The 17,433-nt window shown below is 36.5% G+C and overlaps 1 protein-coding gene across 2 annotated transcripts; it reads left to right on the top strand.

The window, feature by feature from the left end:
• Positions 1–3,958: 3,958 nt before the first annotated feature.
• On the top strand, positions 3,959–8,678 carry LOC113703717 (protein IWS1 homolog 1-like). Of its 2 annotated transcripts, none has more exons than XM_072061304.1 (11): positions 3,959–4,085; positions 4,311–4,851; positions 5,447–5,563; positions 5,753–5,973; positions 6,073–6,202; positions 6,307–6,369; positions 6,497–6,574; positions 7,018–7,109; positions 7,219–7,284; positions 7,367–7,520; positions 8,282–8,678. In XM_072061304.1, the coding sequence occupies exons 2-11, from the start codon at positions 4,339–4,341 to the stop codon at positions 8,378–8,380; spliced, it is 1,533 nt and encodes a 510-aa protein (XP_071917405.1). In that variant the 5' UTR covers positions 3,959–4,085; positions 4,311–4,338; the 3' UTR covers positions 8,381–8,678. The 2 variants fall into 2 exon arrangements, with proteins under 2 accessions (XP_071917405.1, XP_027080973.1); XM_027225172.2 differs by having other exon boundaries at positions 3,963–4,190.
• Positions 8,679–17,433: the final 8,755 nt, after the last annotated feature.

Consider the following 17,433-nt stretch of genomic DNA (forward strand, 5'->3'; position numbering starts at 1 on the left):
TGAAATCAGCAGATTTTTAAGCTTAGCTATATAGTTATCTTGTTGTTTCCAACTTTTGCCCTAATTGATTATTGATCTACCAAAAATGAATAAATAAGTAAAAAGTTTTGCTCTAAGGGCAGCTCCAATGGGGGTGTAATGGGGAGCCATTACACCCCTCCATGACACGGCTCCCCATTGGAGCCGTGTCATGGATATTACACGCATCACACAGGTGATGCGTGTAATCCATTGAATTTTCTTCCTATGCGTGTAATCTAGTATTCATTTTGTTATTATTTGTATTTTATTTGATTTAACTTATGTAATATTATGTTATGGAGTTCAACTAATTACATTCCGAATTATTAATTAAGTATGGATTATTATGATATCTTCGCATTTGAAGTATCAAATATTTGTTTAATTTCCTACATAATTATTTTTAAAAAAATAACAATATATTATTTTTGAAACATAGAAAAAGATATATTATTCAAACTTAAAAATTAATAATATCATTTTTAGAAAATACAAAAATTCAAAATGTACAAAATTTAACGAAAGTTAGTACTATATTTTTTAAAAATAACAAAATTAGTTTTAAAAATTACTTTATTTATTTATGGGATATGAGTTATGCATTATTAAAATAAATATTTGATTAATTGTGGACCCATGCTATTACACCTTGTGGAGTGTAATCCATTGTGAGTGAAAGTGTAATAAAAGAGGAGAAAGTGGAATGCTGACGTGGCATGTGGATTACACTCCACAAAGTGTAATAGCATTGTGGATGCTCTAAGTTTATTTTCTACTTTCCCATATGAATCAAGCAAATGTAGGGGAAGATGCTCTAAGGTTTCCAAAGACCAAAATAAATTCCAATACACGGCTCCAAAATAAGCACACAAACAGAATGCTGTTTATTCATCACTGCATCTTTTATATAGTATTTTTGAGACACTTGATATGTGTGTGATTGCCAATCTTTTGATTTTTTTATTGTAACAAATGAATGGAGATTAGTTTTATGTGAAATAATTTTATTGACTTTATGTGTTTTTTTTTTAGATTAATCTTTACTACACTGACAGTATATATAATATTAGCGCTCGATGAATAATAACTATACAAATTTTGAAATTAAAATTCAACTTCTGTATATATGCTATAGATCCAATGGTGATAGTGTATACACTGTCGGTGTATATAAAATTTACTATTTTTTCTTTTCTTTTTTTAGTTTCAACACAATTGATAATTTCAACACAAATGTAATATGATAAGTAGAAGGATTAGTGCTTATGCTACTAAGTTAGTACAAGATGAGGAATATTTAAATCCTCTGTGTCTAGGGACACTCTTGTAAAGCTCAATATGGGCCTTTGCTCAAGTTGTATAGCTTGTTTTTGATATCAATAACATTTCTAACGTTTCGGTCACAAAAAATATGGTAATGCATAGACCGGCAAAAGCCCGAAAAGTAGGAAGCTTTTTTGGGTAGGATTTGCAAAAAAAAAAAAGAAAAAGAAAAAGAAAAAGAAAGTGGTAGAGTGCCTAGTGAAATAGGGATAATTGGTAAAATATTAAGTGGCACTTATTTTTTTCTTAACATCAATACATATATTGGAAATGTTTAGAAAGAGACTTAAGATTCAATCCATTTCAAGATCAAGGCGTACAAAGGTTAGATAGGTTTATACTAGGTTTTTAACTGGTAACAGGATTCGAATATGCCTTGTTTGTATTGTCATTTTCTCAACAAAAAAAAAAATTCTTATTAACATATTTTTCAATCATATTTTTATTTCACATACATCAAATTATTACAATTGCTACAGTATATTTTTCTTAAAAAACTCCAAAAAATAGCAATCAAAATAGGTGAACATAAAGGCCAAATGCGTCAGATATGTTGGTTGAAGTTACACTTTATGAAATTCTTAAAATAAAAAAACCAAAACAGCTTTTGGATGATTGACATAGTAAGGCGGTCTTTCAAATAGCCTCAAGAGATTCCTACATTGAAACTTCAAATTTAACACTACTGCTCCAGCAATCATATAGTAGGATCTCCCTACAGAATATACCATCTATTCCAAATGTACCTGGACTTTGGTTAAACACTAGGTGCAATTTATTATCTCATGGAGTAGTAGCTTATATGAATAGGAATGGAAAATCTCAAAAGAGCGAGTCATTATATGAAGAATACTTCTTTCAACAAAAAGGGTTTTTAATTCAATTAAAAAAACAGTAGCTTTATATTTGTGAAAGATTAAAGTATCCATAATGAAACGCATTGCCAGGAAACACGCATACTAATCTGCCCCCTAAACCTCCAATTTTGATTGTCTTTCCCATCTAAGTTGGATGCTTGTTCCACTTCGAGTATTAGAAGAGAGATGTGCACTTTTTTTCTTTTTTTTTTCAGTTGGGGGTATCTGGGATCACCCGACTAATCCCACTAACCCCGAGGAGAGCGGGCCCCACCGATCCTCAGGAAAATACCCCGAGCTGCCCAAGCTTGGAATCGAACCCAGGACCGGCGCCTTAACTAAGAACACGAAATCCGCCCGAGCAACCCGTGGGGGGCAAAATGTCGCGCTTTAACAAACATTAAACCTTATGGTACTGTATGGTTTGAGGGCCAAAATGTTCAAACCTTTTCATTAAAGGGCATTGTCCGTGTGATTAGCAAATTCATAAAACTATAGTTAAAAAGTCCTTTTGGCCTAAGTTAAGCTAGGATTAGATGAACAATTTAGATAAACAATAAGTGATAAATGATTGGAATAATCCAAATTTCCATTTATCCTTTATTATTCAAGTTTCATTTTAAAAAGACACATTAAATTGGTTATGGTACTGTATGGTTTGAGGGCCAAAATATTCAAACCTTTTCATTAAAGGGCATTGTCCGTGTGATTAGCAAATTCATAAAACTATAGTTAAAAAGTCCTTTTGGCCTAAGTTAAGCTAGGATTAGATGAACAATAAGTGATAAATGATTGGAATAATCCAAATTTCCATTTATCCTTTATTATTCAAGTTTCATTTTAAAAAGACACATTAAATTGGACTTTGTTAATATAGATTACAAAAATTTATAGAAGTACTAGTAAATTGGTCCAATTTGGATTTGGGATAATTTCATATATATATATATATATATATATATATATATATATTCGGTTTTTGATAATTTCACTTAGCACTCTTGAAGTTTAAAAAAGTACACCTACTTCTATTGAGTTGCGGCTTTTGGTAACCAAGCATTGGACTTGGTAAAAAATTTACATGAAAATCCTAAATGTCCTCAGGTTATAAAGTTTATATTACTTATCCCAAACATTTGTAAAACAAATTAGCCCAAATGTTAAGAAAGAGCAATTTCTAATAATCATTTATTGTCTGATAAGCAATAATAATAGTTCTATCACTATTGACAAGTTTGGATTGCTGTTTTTCTTTAAAAATTTTTACATTTTTTGTGAATATATTTCCCGATTATGTTTTTATTTTACGTGCATCAAATCGTTATAATATATTTTTTAATAAAATTTTAAAAAAATAGGAATTCCAACGGGCTATTTCTCATAGTGCTATATATATGTGTGTGTATATTGGAGATGTTAGTATTATCATAATTCTATTAGAGTGTGGCGAATTTCTTTTTGAGTTATTCTTGCTTTTAATACAGAAGAAAAAAAAAGATTGACAAAAAAGAATAGTCACATTCAAATTTTTTAGGAAAAATGTCATTAGTCTAACATTTGACAGTGGAGGTAGGTATAATTTTTAAAATTTCTGAGAGAGCTCAGTGAAATTGTCCGATGAATATTTCTGAAAATTTCCATTTGAATTTAGGAGAATATACCAAACTCAACTGAGCCAAGTTGGAAACAGTCGCCACAGTAATAAATTAATAATAATACACCAAAACAAAGGTATAACTAATAATAAAAAATAATAATACACTCTTTTTTTTGGGCACTTTTTCTTCTCCATTTTTTATCCTTTGTCCCTCGTCTGCGTGATCTTCATCACAGCACCGCCCTACTCATCCATACATACACGACATCTATATATATTTGTATAGTGTATATCTCTGCATATCGATCTCTATTTATTGAATCCAAATTTCTTTTTCTCATTCCCTCAGTTTCATCTGTAATCTCTCAAATTATGGGCTACGAAAACGACCCGTAAATTATCATTCCTTTCTTTTCTCTCTCAATTTAGGGTTAGGGTTTCAAATTCAATCACTCTTTTTTTGGTTTTTTTTTTCCCGAATTTGATTTGGTTTCTTTTTGCTGTGTTTTTAGGTATAGAGATGAAGATGGAGAGCCATTGATGGATTACGACGATGATGTCAACTCCGATCATGAACAGGACCAGCAGCAGCATCATCATCTCCTCGACGATGATGAGGAAGACGATGACGGTTGGAACCGCAGGGAGCGGTCGCCGCCTACTCCGGTCCACGATGAGTACAAATCAAAGCCACGAAAGCGGCTGATTAAGAAGTCGTCTGCGAGTGAGCCAGTGGCGGATTTTCGGCTGAGGGACGATGATGCGGGTGATTTTGGGGTTGGAGAGGAGGATGGCGTAGCGGGTTTGGTGAGGGATGAGTCGGAGGACGGAGGGGGGCCGTCGTCGTCTTCTGGAGGTGGAGGTGGTGGGAAGAGGAAGAGGTTGGGGAAGGAGAGTGGTGGTGGAGAGAGGAAGAAGAAGGAGAAGAGGAGGGAAGGGAAAGGGGAGAAGAAGTTTAAGGTGAGAAAAGCAGGGCATTCTGGAGGAGGGAGGTCGAGGGATTATGAAGATGAGGAGGGGATGTGGAAAACGGTTGCTGGAGAGAATTCTGAGGTTTGTGGGTTATTTAATTGTGTTAAAAGTATTTTGTCTTTTCGTCACTGCTATCCTGTTTGAGATTCTTGAATTGGTCTTCTTGGCATTCGTAGAACATAACACAACATGCATTTTGCAATTTTTGATTCCTAGAGACATTTTGGGGAATGTAAGAGTTGGTTATTTGCCAAGTTCAGTGGTTTGTGATGCTGGGCTCTAGATTGCGATGTAGTAGTGGAATTGCTAAATCAGGAACTTTGATGTGCCATTGTATATGGTATGTGGGGGTTTGTGTAATTCTTTTGCAAGAATGAAAATTAAATGGAAAGATTGAATGTAGGACATAGTTTGAGTGGACAAATTTTGGTTCTGTGGACTTGGGAATCCTACATTGCCAAACTGGATGCCAATTTCTCTCTGCAGTTGACACTTCACTTATGCAATAATTGGCTGCATATTGATGAGAGCATATTTATTAACCCCCTAGTACACTTGCAGGATTACTCAACGTCTAGTAATGGCATGTGATTATGGTGGCATTTTCAGATGGTTTTCCTTTCTCATTCGTATTACTTAAGTGGAACAGTGTTTAATTGATCTCAATATGATTTAGGATGACCGAGAAGGTGTTAGGACGCTGGATGATGATAACTTCATAGACGACGCTGGTGTGGATCCCGCTGACCGATATGGAAGTGACCGTGAACATTCTCCTAGCAATGCGCCCCAGGTTAGGATGCAGGGATTGCTTGTGTCATAGCATGATATTTTATTACTGGTCTTGGGATCATCCTCTAGAGAGTCCTCTGAGTTAGAGTTCAACTTGAAAGGAATGCAACTTGTAGGGTTTTTTGCAGCTTACTTTTCCATGACTCTTGAAATAATCGCTTATAAATGCCTCTTGTCATGTCATTGATAGGCAGAAGAAGGAGAGGAGGATGAGGAAATCAAGCAGCTCTTTAAAAAGGGCAAGAAAAAGAAGAAAAATGAAAAAAGTGCTTCAGAGATTGCATATCTGGTCGAGAGTGTCATGGCTGAACTTGAAGTTGTTGCTGAAGCTGATGCAGACCTAAATAGACAGAATCAGCCTGCGATAATTAAACTGAAGAAGCTGCCTCTTCTTACAGAGGTGCTTTCAAAGTGAGTGCCCTTTTCATATTTGTCTCCCAGTTCATGTTCACGTTGCATTTAATTAACTTTTACTCTCATTAATGATGGCATTTACTCCTCATGATTCAGGAAGCAGTTGCAACAAGAATTTTTAGATCATGGAGTTTTGAATATATTGAAAAACTGGCTTGAGCCCCTTCCTGATGGAAGCTTACCCAATATTAACATCCGTGCAGCAATTCTGAAGATTCTTACTGATGTATGAACATTGTTTCCTCGTTGTTAGTATTACTTATCTTTGAAATTCACATTGTCTTCTTTTTTGGTCAAATCGGAGCTAAGGAAATACCATGTATGCTGCAGTTGCCAATTGATTTAGAGCAGCACGATAGAAGAGAGCAATTAAAGGGAAGTGGTCTTGGAAAGGTCAGGATTCTCCCTCGTTAGCAAGAATTTGCAAATTGAATTCTTTGCCCTAGTTTGCTATACTTTTGTAGTGGGATTCTACTAGTATCTATTATTTATTAATTTATTTGTTGATTTTGTGGTGCAGGTTGTTATGTTTCTATCAAAATCGGATGAAGAGACTACTGCCAACCGGAAACTTGCAAAGGACTTGATTGATAAATGGGTAATGTGAATTTTACACCTCCAAAATTTCTGTTTCTTTCTATTTTGTGCTACTTTTCATTGACCACTTTTTTCTTGCCATTTGTTGTATGAAGGGTAAAGGGGAAGGTAGTGTGCTAGGAGCAACTGGTTCTCATTTCATGGTCCATGGATATTTAACATGAGTCATTAGGAGAGAAACCTATTTTGGATGAGAAATTGGCTTTCAAGGAAACCTCAGTCTCATTTTTATATAATAGATGTCAATTGATGTAGTAATTTGCCTTGAAATACAGCTACAAGAATTTACAGCCAATTTGCTTTAGTCATTGCAAGTTCTGTTTCTTTTTCTTGGCAAACTTGCTTGCAGATCTTTGCATTTGTGCCATTTTCTACTACTCGTTCATTTTGGCATATATGGCCTTAAAATGGGCATTATTCTGGACCTCTAAATTTTTGATGCAGAGTCGACCCATATTCAATAAGAGCACAAGGTTTGAAGACATGCGAAACTTTGAAGATGAGAGGGCTGCATTTAGGAGGCCATCTGTTAAAAAGTATATTGATCTTGGGTCTTTCTTTCTTTTTATATTCTTCCCTTTGTAGATCTCAAAATATCTTGTTCCGTCGAATTAATGGTTACCACTTCTTGTGAAATTGTTTCAGGCCAATGAGCAAAGGTGCAGGAATGGAATCCAGAGATGATGATCTTGATTTAGCTGGCTACTCACAGTAAGACTTTTGCTAATTTATGTGAGATTTCCCATAGTAATATGCCCTATCTTCAGGTTTGATTTGTATGAGGTTTTTCTAGGGGATCAAAATCTGGCCAGTCATCTTCTAGACAACATGCCTCTAGACCTGAAGCCATGTCTATGGATTTTGTGGTACGACCCCAATCCAAGGTTGATCCTGAAGAAGTTAGGGCCCGGGCTAAACAAATTGTTCAAGATCAGCGTCGTCTGAAGGTGGCTCTTCTTCCTCTAAAGTGTGAATTGTTTGGAAAGGATTTATGGTGCAGGTTAATGTAATTATATTCTAGTAACCATGCTATATACATATGTCGAGGAGTAAATCTCTTAAGTGTTCCTTTAAACTTCATTATCTTGAATGCCTGAAGCCCAATAATGGATACACCAGGTATGTTTTTCTAGCAATTTTTACCATGTTTTAGACTCTGTTTGCATTAGAAAGCTACATACAGATCAATGAACTTTTGGACATTGAATCATGCAACAAGATTGGATGATAAAAGTTTTCATGCAGAGGTAGCTTGTGTCTTTTCTTGGAATCTCTGGTGGGAAATTTTTTCCTCTTCTGTAGCAATTTCTAGTAGCGTGTGATTATTTGATACATTTATTACTAGCAAGTTATTTAGAGGGTCAAGAAGGAAATCATCAAGTGGATTTTAGCATTCTCTAGGGAGTTAGCCCGAGAATAAGGTGGATTTTCATCTTAGTTTGTTGCTGAAATCATCAAGTGAGTTGGTCATATGCAGATTCATTTTTCGTAATGTTTGTTGAGGTTTCATTTTTTGCGGTTACATTTTGTACTCTCTCTTATGGGCAGGGTACCATGTAGTTTTATACCTTCTGATATGGTATTCTTGTTTCACTGTTTAACTTTTTAGACGAGTCCTCCCTCCCCTTTCACCTGCCTAAGGCTTGTAGTCAGTCTCCCCTTGAAAGGGGAAATGGATAGATAATAATGATTCAAGTTTTTCTTGCAGATGAATAAGAAGTTGCAGCAGTTGAAAGCTCCGAAGAAAAAGCAGCTGCAAGCTACAAAACTCAGCGTGGAGGGTCGTGGGATGGTTAAATACTTGTAATTGCGGTGCTTATTTGTTTATTGGGTTGGCTGAAAAATGTGATGCCTCTCCTCTGTGTTAACTTGCGCGCTTATTGCATGAAGTGGAAACATCAACACGTAGTTGTGGTCCCTTGGCCAGTCATACTGGTGTAACTTTCTTGAGCGACTGATGGACGGTTTCTTCATTCTGCAGTCATGTTGGAGATTTCTTCAGACGGACATAACTGGCTTAAGTACCGGTTTGTGCAGATTCTGAAGTGTATTCGAATATCATTTCTGGTTTTCTTATATATATGACCTTCATGGTTATTTCTTAAGCACCTGTCGACTAGCTGTGGCTCATTGATACTTTTTCATTTTTTCCAAAAGCGGCAGATGTGGCTCATTGATACTTGATAAATGCAAAGCTGTAACTAAATAGTGTATTGTCCATGGAACCAAGAATTCAGAAAACAGTTTTCCATTGCAATGAATCATGAAATGATTCTGTGCAGCTTTTTTTGTCTAAAACCTGTTGATTCACTTGGTCTTCTATATGAGAGAGTATGGTTTTTAATTTTATGGAAGCATAGGTTTTTTTTTTTTTTTTTTGGGTCAAAACAGTAACATTTCATTGACAATCGTCAAATTACATTGCTTGGAGCAACTGCTCCTCCACGTCTGCTTGAACACTCTCAAGCAACCAAATTGGAAAACTACCTTTTCAATTAGCAAGGATGACTACCTTTTCAATTACCTTTTCAATTAGTAAGGATGACTTCCTTTTTTTGGATTTCTCCTGTTCCCATGAAAAGATCTTACGGTGCAGATGTCCATTACAGAACCACTGGGTCAATGGCTCAGCGGCCACTAGGGAGGGACTTAAGTCCCTCCTTGGGTTGTTGGTGAGGATTCAAACCTCACCAGCAGCGAAAAAAATCTAAGGGTTGTGTCATAGCACTCCCTTGGTCTAGTTGGGTCTGTATACCCACTAGCCCATACAATAGCCTCCTTAGTCTCCCCCTTCCCCTAGATTAGGATAGAGTAGATTATACAAATGTATCGTTGTCGACAAAAAAAAAAAAAAAATTAGCAATTGCTCTTAAGTTTAGAGCAAATCTTGCTAACTTGATCCTAACAGAGTTAGTCTCCCTTCTCACAAAGAAGAAACAACATTCCTCAAAATTACATTTTAGCAGCTTTATATCCTGCAGAACTGTGGAAATAATTACATCCTCCATGTCCTTCTCTATCTTGTCTATTACAGCATTGCAGTCAGACTCTATGATAATTTTCTCTCATCCTTCCAGTGCAACTTTAACCATCGCAGTTTTGATTGCCAGAGCTTCCTCGAGTTTTGGTTCAATGTACATGAAGGAGGGACATGCCCATGTAGCCACCTGCTTTTCCTTCCAATCTCTAGCAATAATTCCCCAACTTGTTCATTTTGTCTGTTGGTTCAGTGCTGTGTCTGTATTTAGCTTAATCCATCCTTTGTCGGGAGCATACCATCTTCCTAGTTTCCCCTCCATCTGTTGTGGTTCCACCTCTTCCTCTTTTTCTTTTTCCTATATTATTTGGTATTCCATCCACTCTGTCAGTGCTGTATTCACTACTGTTAGTGAAGATCTCCCCTTCCCATTGAAATTATCTCATTCCTTGGTTTCCAAATTTGCCATAACAGGTTGATTATGAATGTAAACGCTCTTTCCCCTTCTCCCTTGTAGTAGCTTCCACCAACTCAGACCATCAAAGCCAAAATTTTCCTTTCAAGTTTTCCAGCCCATCCCATTGTATTGGTGCTACTTTCCAGATCTTCTCTGAATGACTACATAGGAACAGCATATGTTCTATCGATTTTGAGTATATACCACAACATTTGCGTAATGGATTTGATTCCTTCATTGACTGGTAGAATGCCCTTCATACACTTCTAGATAAAATGTTTTAGTTTATACTTCATCTTTAGGTTCCATAGTACTTTCCATTCTTTAGCATTGACCTCACTTCTACTTCCTGATTCCTCATTGCTTCCCCCTACAGATCTATATCCGAACTTAACTGTGTAGTCCCCAGAGGCAGAATGCACCCAGATGAGCCTATCCTTTGTTTCCTGAAGACTTAAACAGATCTTCATAATCATCTCCCTATCCTCCTCAGCAAACATTTTTTTCAGTAGCTCATCGTTCCAGCGGCCATCTTTGATCAGTTCACTAATTTTACACAATCCCAATTCTGGGTCAATTTGTGTGCTCACCTTCCCTCCTGCCACCTCTGGGATCCATCATTCCAAATATCTATTGTTTTCCCATTTTCCACCCTCTTCCTCATCCCTTCCTCCAATAAAGGCCTTGCACTCAAAATGCTTTTCCATCACCAAGAATCAGTGCTTCTCCTTTTCATTTTCCCAATTGAAGTTTCTTTGAAATATTTGGCTTTAAGGATTTTACTCACTAATAAATTGGCCTTGTAAGTATCCTCCATAGCTGCTTAGCCAAAAGTGCCTGATTGAAGTTTTCTAAATCTCTAAAGCCCAGGCCCCCATTTTGTTTCACTTCAGACAGCTTCCCCCATCCTGTCTAATGCATCTTCCTTTCCTCTCCTATACTTTCCCACCAGAACTTTGTCATTTCTCTTCCAATACACTTACATAACTCCTTTGGAAGTTTGCAGCATGACATCACATATGCAGGGAGAGCCATAACCACAGATTTTCAATAACACTTCTGTCCCTGCCATGCTTAGCATCTTTTCTTTCCATCCTGATATTTTATTAATCACCTTTTCCTTAACAAAATCAAATACCTGTGTTTTTTATCTTCCAATCACCAATGGTAAACCCAGGTACCTGCTTTGTTTTACTACCTTCATCCCTCTCAACTTCTTCAGCACTTTCAACCTCTCCCCTTCTTGAACATTCTTACTGAAAAACACTGAGGATTTCTTAGTGTTGATTAGTTGTCCTGAAGCATCACCATACTTCCTTAGTACCTCCATCAGTTGCCCTGCCTCCTTTTCCTTTGTCTTATAGAAGATTAGTGAATCATCTGTAAAAAAGAGATGGGACAGTCTGGGACGACCACAAGACAGTTAAAGGTCTGTCAATTTTCCTTTTCTCACTGCCTGATTGAGCAATGTTGAGAAACCTTCTGCACAAATCAGAAATAAAAAGGAAGACAAAGGGTCTCCTTGTCTTAGTCCCCTTGTTAGTTTGATAAACCTCTTCTTCTCCCCATTAACACTCACTGAATAAGAAACACTAGACATACATTTCATAATCCACTCCACCCACTGCTGACAGAACCCCATTCTTAACATAAGCTTTTCTACAAAAATCCATTCCACCCTGTCATATGCTTTGGACATATCTAGTTTGATAGCCACATATCCCTGTTTACCAGATCTTTTATTGTTAAGGAAATGAATGCATTCATGGGCAATCAGAACATTATCCAGAATTTGTCTGCCAGGAACGAAAACAGACTAATTGGGATTGATACAGCAATTAATAACTCTTTTTAACCTATTGACCAGGATTTTTGATATGGCTTTGTACAGGACAGTACACAAACTTATAGGCCTGAATTGAGTAACATTAACAGGGGAATTAACTTTGGGAATTAGGCAGATCAAAGTTTCATTAACAGCTTTTAATAAATTGCCAGAATGAAAGAAACTTTGAACAGCATTGATCAGATCCATTTTATTAACAGACCAAAATTTTTGAAAGAAAATAGGGGTCATGCCATCGGGTCCTGGTGACTGGCTTGGATGCATAGAAAAGATAGCTCTGTAAACTTCCTGCTCTGTCACTGGTAAGGTAAGTTGCTTATTTTTCACACTGGTTATAGACTGTGGGATCTCGTTTAAGATGTCATCTAACCCCTGAGGTTCTTCAGAGGTAAAAATGTCTTTGAAGTATTGGATTATCTCAGCTCCAATTTCCTTCTCATCTTGACACCAGTCCCCATCCCTTTTCTGTATGAGACCAATCCTATTCCTCTTTCTCCTGCCAGCCACACATGCATGAAAATAGTTGGTATTCTTATCTCCTTCCTCTAGCCATTTCTGTCTTGCTTTTTGACTCCAATATATCTCTTCGTTTTTATAGGCTTCAGCCAGTCTCTTCTTCAAAGCTGCCAATTTGACCCTATTCCTACTCATATTGCTTTCCCTTATATCCTTAATCTCTTTTTTGATCTATATTATAATTCTTCCAAAACTACTTCCCTTCTGCTTACTCCATCTCAATAAGGTCATTTTGCACTGTCTGATTTTGCTCTGTATCCTGAAGAATCTGGATCTTTTGCAATTTGTGCTCCATGTAGATTTTACTACATTCCCCACCTCCTTGTGCTAGAGCTAGTTCTTGTCAAACACAAATCTCTTTTTCCATCTCTTTCCACCAGGTTTTGTGTCCAAAAGTACCATATAGTGATCAGAGGCTTCTTTCTCTAAATGACTGCACTTGGCATTCTTGTAGCTACTGAACTAGCTCCCAGATCCTAACGCTCTATCTAACCTTTCTCTAATTTTCCCTCAGGATCCCACCTATTACACCATGTCCAAGGTTTTCCCTCATAGCTTATATCCACTAGTTCATTATCAATAATGAAATCTCTAAAGTTCTTAAAACTATTGTCTGCTCTATCCCTATCACTCCATTTCTCTCTATTTGATACTATATCATTCATGTCCCCCATAATGACCCACCGCTCACCCCAGACCTGTTTCCTTCTAGACACCACTTTCCATTGTTCTTTCCTAACATTAGCATTTGGACTAGCACAAATGCATACACACCACAATTCCAAATTTGTATCCCTATCATCAATCAGCAATTCCATAGTAAAACTAGTAAACAGAACTTGCTTAACATTAACCTCATTCTTACATATCACTGCCAAACCACCAGCCAGACCCACAGGATCCACAACAAAGTGATTATCAAACCTTATTTTTTGCTTAACATTATTCAGAACACTCTTTTTATTTGTTGTTTCAGAAAGAAAAACTAAAGAAGGGGAATGGAGTACCACAACCTCCTTCAGTTGAGGAACTGTCAAGGGACTCCCAACACCTCGACAGTTCCACACCAAGGCTCTCATTGGGGTTTGGGAACCCCATTAAGGGAGAGCTCTACCACCTCAGACACATCCATATACCACACCTCCTGATTAGTCTTCTTTACTAGTATTAGTAACACTGTCCATCCCCATTTCAATACTAGAACCTTTCCTTTTCCCTGGTTCAGCCTTATTAATACTAGGGATGGCAACGTGGTCACCCGCCCCGCGAGGGGCTTATGGGGTAGGGGCGGGGGGGAAACGGGGAGGGGGGCGGGGGAGCTTTAAAAAAATAAATATATAAAATATAAAATATATATGTATAATTATATATATAATATATAATTTAATTAGTTACAAACTTATGATAATGATATTATTAGTTATATGTATTATATAATGTCTATTAGTATATATAATATAATTGATATTATTAATTATACTAATAATTATATATGTGTACTAATACAAATTATTAATTGGTTATACTAAATTTACTAATACATTTATACTAAATCCCTAATTACACTTAATACAATAACATTTTTTTCTTAAAAAAAGCACAAGCACAATAATGAATTAGTGATTGTATTTGTGCTAAAAGTGAAAACTTGACTACTTTAGTTATATTTATTTCATCATATTGGATTGTATTCAAATAATTTTTATTTGATTATTTTTATAAGTTTCAATTATAAAATTACAATGAATAATAATTTGATGATATGTTGATATTTTAGTACTTGATTATTTGCTAAAATTTAACCATAATAAAATTATATAACAAATTTTTATTATCCTCGTGGGTGAAGCGGGGCGAGGCGGGGACGGGGGATGGGGCGGGGGCGGGGGGAGTTTGTAGGCAGCGGGGCGGGGGATGGGGGAGAGGTCCCCCGCCCCAACCTTGCCTCGTTGCCATCCCTAATTAATACTGTTCGAAATGTCACTAAGAGGTTTCCTTCTCCCTACTTCTTGCACTAACCTGTTTCAGCTCCTGCAATTCCTTCCTTTACCCTTCTCCCTAGGATTACTACTGGCACTATGCTCCTCATTCTTTGCCTCCCACTTGTCTTTTACATCTAGACTGACCTCTCTTACCTCAACAGATATAAGTTGTTCCGTCCCCTTGTTAGTGTCACAGTCCATCCATACCTGATCATACTCCACCCCCTCGTTTGATTTTTCCCCACCTATCTTCTCTACCCCTCTCCCTCTTGCTCTCTGACCTTTCCCCTTAGTATTAACTACCCCTTCTTCCTCTATATCTTGCTCTCCTACCCCCTTTCTTGTTCTACTTCGTTCATTCTGTTCTTTCCTATCCATACTGACCTCCTTGACCTGCAAATCCTCTTTGCCCTTTCTAACCTCCTTATCCCCCACAGATCCTATTTCTTTTTCTATCTCTTTCCCACCTTTTTTATGGAACTCCTTTGTATATGTCAAAAGTAAGTTCTGAGTCCTTCTGTAGGAATTATTTTGGTGTGTATTATACTTCTTAGGGTTGCTATTATCTTGTTTTTGCTTTTTCTCACTTCCTCCATATCTACTATTAGTCTTCCTATTCGGCATTCTAAGAAAGCTAGCTCTCAGCTAGTTACCATATTGCTGTTCACCTTTCATATCAAAGCCTTTAAATCCACAATTCTTCTCATTGTGACCAATGGCTTCATAACAAAAGCAAAAATTCGGGCATTTTTCATATCTAAATTCTACTCATCTCATCATGCCATTACATTTGACCGTAGTGCCTCTAGGAAGAGGTTTAGTAAGATCAAATTCAACTAGCAATTTCATGTGTTTACCTTCTTTCCCCCTACCTCTCTGGTGATTACCTCAATGACTTCATTGAATATTCCTCCCATCTTCCTCCCTACCTCTTTGGTGATCCAATGTAGAGGTAGGTTCCAAACCTATACCCATATTCTACACTTGTCAAAAGCATTTTGTTCGTCTTCAATTCCCTCCGTCCATTTCACAAGTATTAGCGGTTGGCCGTCATAGATCCATGGCTCGTCGTTCAATGCTCGTTCCAAATCTGATTTCTGAACAAACGTAAATTGAAACATATTAGTACGGATCTCCGTTACCTTCAAATTTTTCTGATGAAACCACATATTCTCCGCAAAACTCTAATCCCATTCATATTCGCTATCTTCTTTCCCTAGATTTTCCCTAACAAGCTCAGACTACATTCTTCAACTCCCTTCGTGAACTCCTCCTCCTCCAACCACACGCCTTCTTGCTCTGTACTTGAAAGAGTAAATTTCTTCATCACCCCCTCCAAGTCGTCCATCCTTCACAGAAACCACAGTCCTCCACTGATCTGAGGTCAGCAACCTCTCCTTAGCTAAGCAAGAAGGAGCTGTAACTTCTATGCTTCCTCATTAATTACCTAAACCACAAAACAAATAGAGATAAGCTAAAAGAAACAGACGCTAAAATCTACATAATAAGAGAAATAACCAGAATCAAATTTGGGTATCTTTGAATGCATTATAGTTCCTGTTGAATGCCAGATCTGGCTCAGAGTTCAATCCTAGGCTCCTAAATTAGAAATTCCTTACATAGATCAGGGAAATGGAAACAATCTATATTGGGAAATAATTGAATACGAATCTGGATTATAAATGTGGAAGCAGTTATGGAGACTTGGCGCTAATTTTTGAAAGGAGTAAAAACACCCACTATGGGGGAAAAGTCTCTCTAGAGAGAAAAAGTACTCTCAAAGACAGAGACTTCTTACAGTGGTTCTTTTGGAAGCATAAGGTTGTAGAGAGATTTGATGGCAAAATTACAGATTTTGCGTGTAACTTACTATGCGATTTCACCTAGCTTTGAGTGGCCTAAATTGTTTGTTGGGCATAAAACGAAACTTTTCGTACTATGGTTTGAGGTCAAATTCACTTGCCTCCCCTCGTGTATTTCTTCCCAGGAGGTTCAAAGTGCTTGCTTTATGCTTTGGACACAGTAAAGCAGCAAGTCATAATCATTTAGGCAATGTTTTGAAAATCGGACCGGACCGGCCAGTTCGACCGATTGAACCGCGAACTGGCCATGGCACCGGTCCGGTTCAATGCTATAGTTGACTTTTTCAGAAAACCGGTCAAGAATCGGTCGAACCGTAAAAACCGCTATTGAACCGGTTTTCAAACCTTCCTCTTTTTTTTCTTTTTTTGCAAAATGCAGCTATCAAGATTCGAACTCAAGACCTTTGTAATAGAAGACCAATGTATTAACCGTTGCACCATCACATCTTATTAGTTTTTTTTGATAACTTATTTATATAAAACAAACACTCATATTTCTTTTTTCCATTTTCTTACAAAATCTCATCCTCTCATGGCTCTTTCTTTTTAATTTTCAACTCTCTCTCTCTCTCTCTCTCTATCCTCTTTTCTTTTGTCACTCCCTTTTTAATCAAACCTCTTTATTTTTAATTTATTGATGTTTTCTTCCATCTTTTAATTTTGTTTTTGTCCATTAAATTGAAAAAAGTTAAAAAAGAATTATTTTTTTAACCCAAATTATTTAATGCCACAACTACTCACTTTTATCTCATTTTTTGTTTCTTATCAAGTTTACATTTCTATTTTCGATTTTCTTGACTTCCTTCGAACTCCAAACTTCTTTTTTTAAATTGCAATCTCTAAATCCCAAAACGTAAATTAAAATTTAAGTTCATAATATCTAAATTCTCATATACGTGAATTTTATATTATTTCAAAATATTGTGATATTTTTCTCATAGACGTGAATTTTGTATAATTTCAAAATATTGTGATATTTTTGGGTTGGATTTAGATATAATTGAAATTGAGATGAAATTTATTTGTTTTAACTTAAAATTTAAAAAATTTATTTTTAGAAATCCAAGTTATTAAAAAATAGTAAACTTTTCATCATATAAAGTATTAAATTAGTCCATTACATGTCTTATTTTGTACTATATATATTTATATAAATTATTTTTTAAAAAATTCATTGAACCGGTCCTACCGGTTGAACCTCGACCCTTTCACTTCACCGG

Source organism: Coffea arabica, chromosome 8e, assembly GCF_036785885.1.
Source record: "Coffea arabica cultivar ET-39 chromosome 8e, Coffea Arabica ET-39 HiFi, whole genome shotgun sequence".
In the NCBI taxonomy this organism is placed as follows: Eukaryota; Viridiplantae; Streptophyta; class Magnoliopsida; order Gentianales; family Rubiaceae; genus Coffea; species Coffea arabica.

Excerpts from the sequence above, each read along its gene's own strand:
- LOC113703717 (XM_027225172.2), top strand. The coding sequence starts at position 4,171 with ATGGGCTACGAAAACGACCC. Across the intron at positions 4,191-4,310 it reads ATGGGCTACGAAAACGACCC|GTATAGAGATGAAGATGGAG; the intron begins GTAAATTATCAT and ends CTGTGTTTTTAG. Across the intron at positions 6,203-6,306 it reads TTCTGAAGATTCTTACTGAT|TTGCCAATTGATTTAGAGCA; the intron begins GTATGAACATTG and ends TGTATGCTGCAG.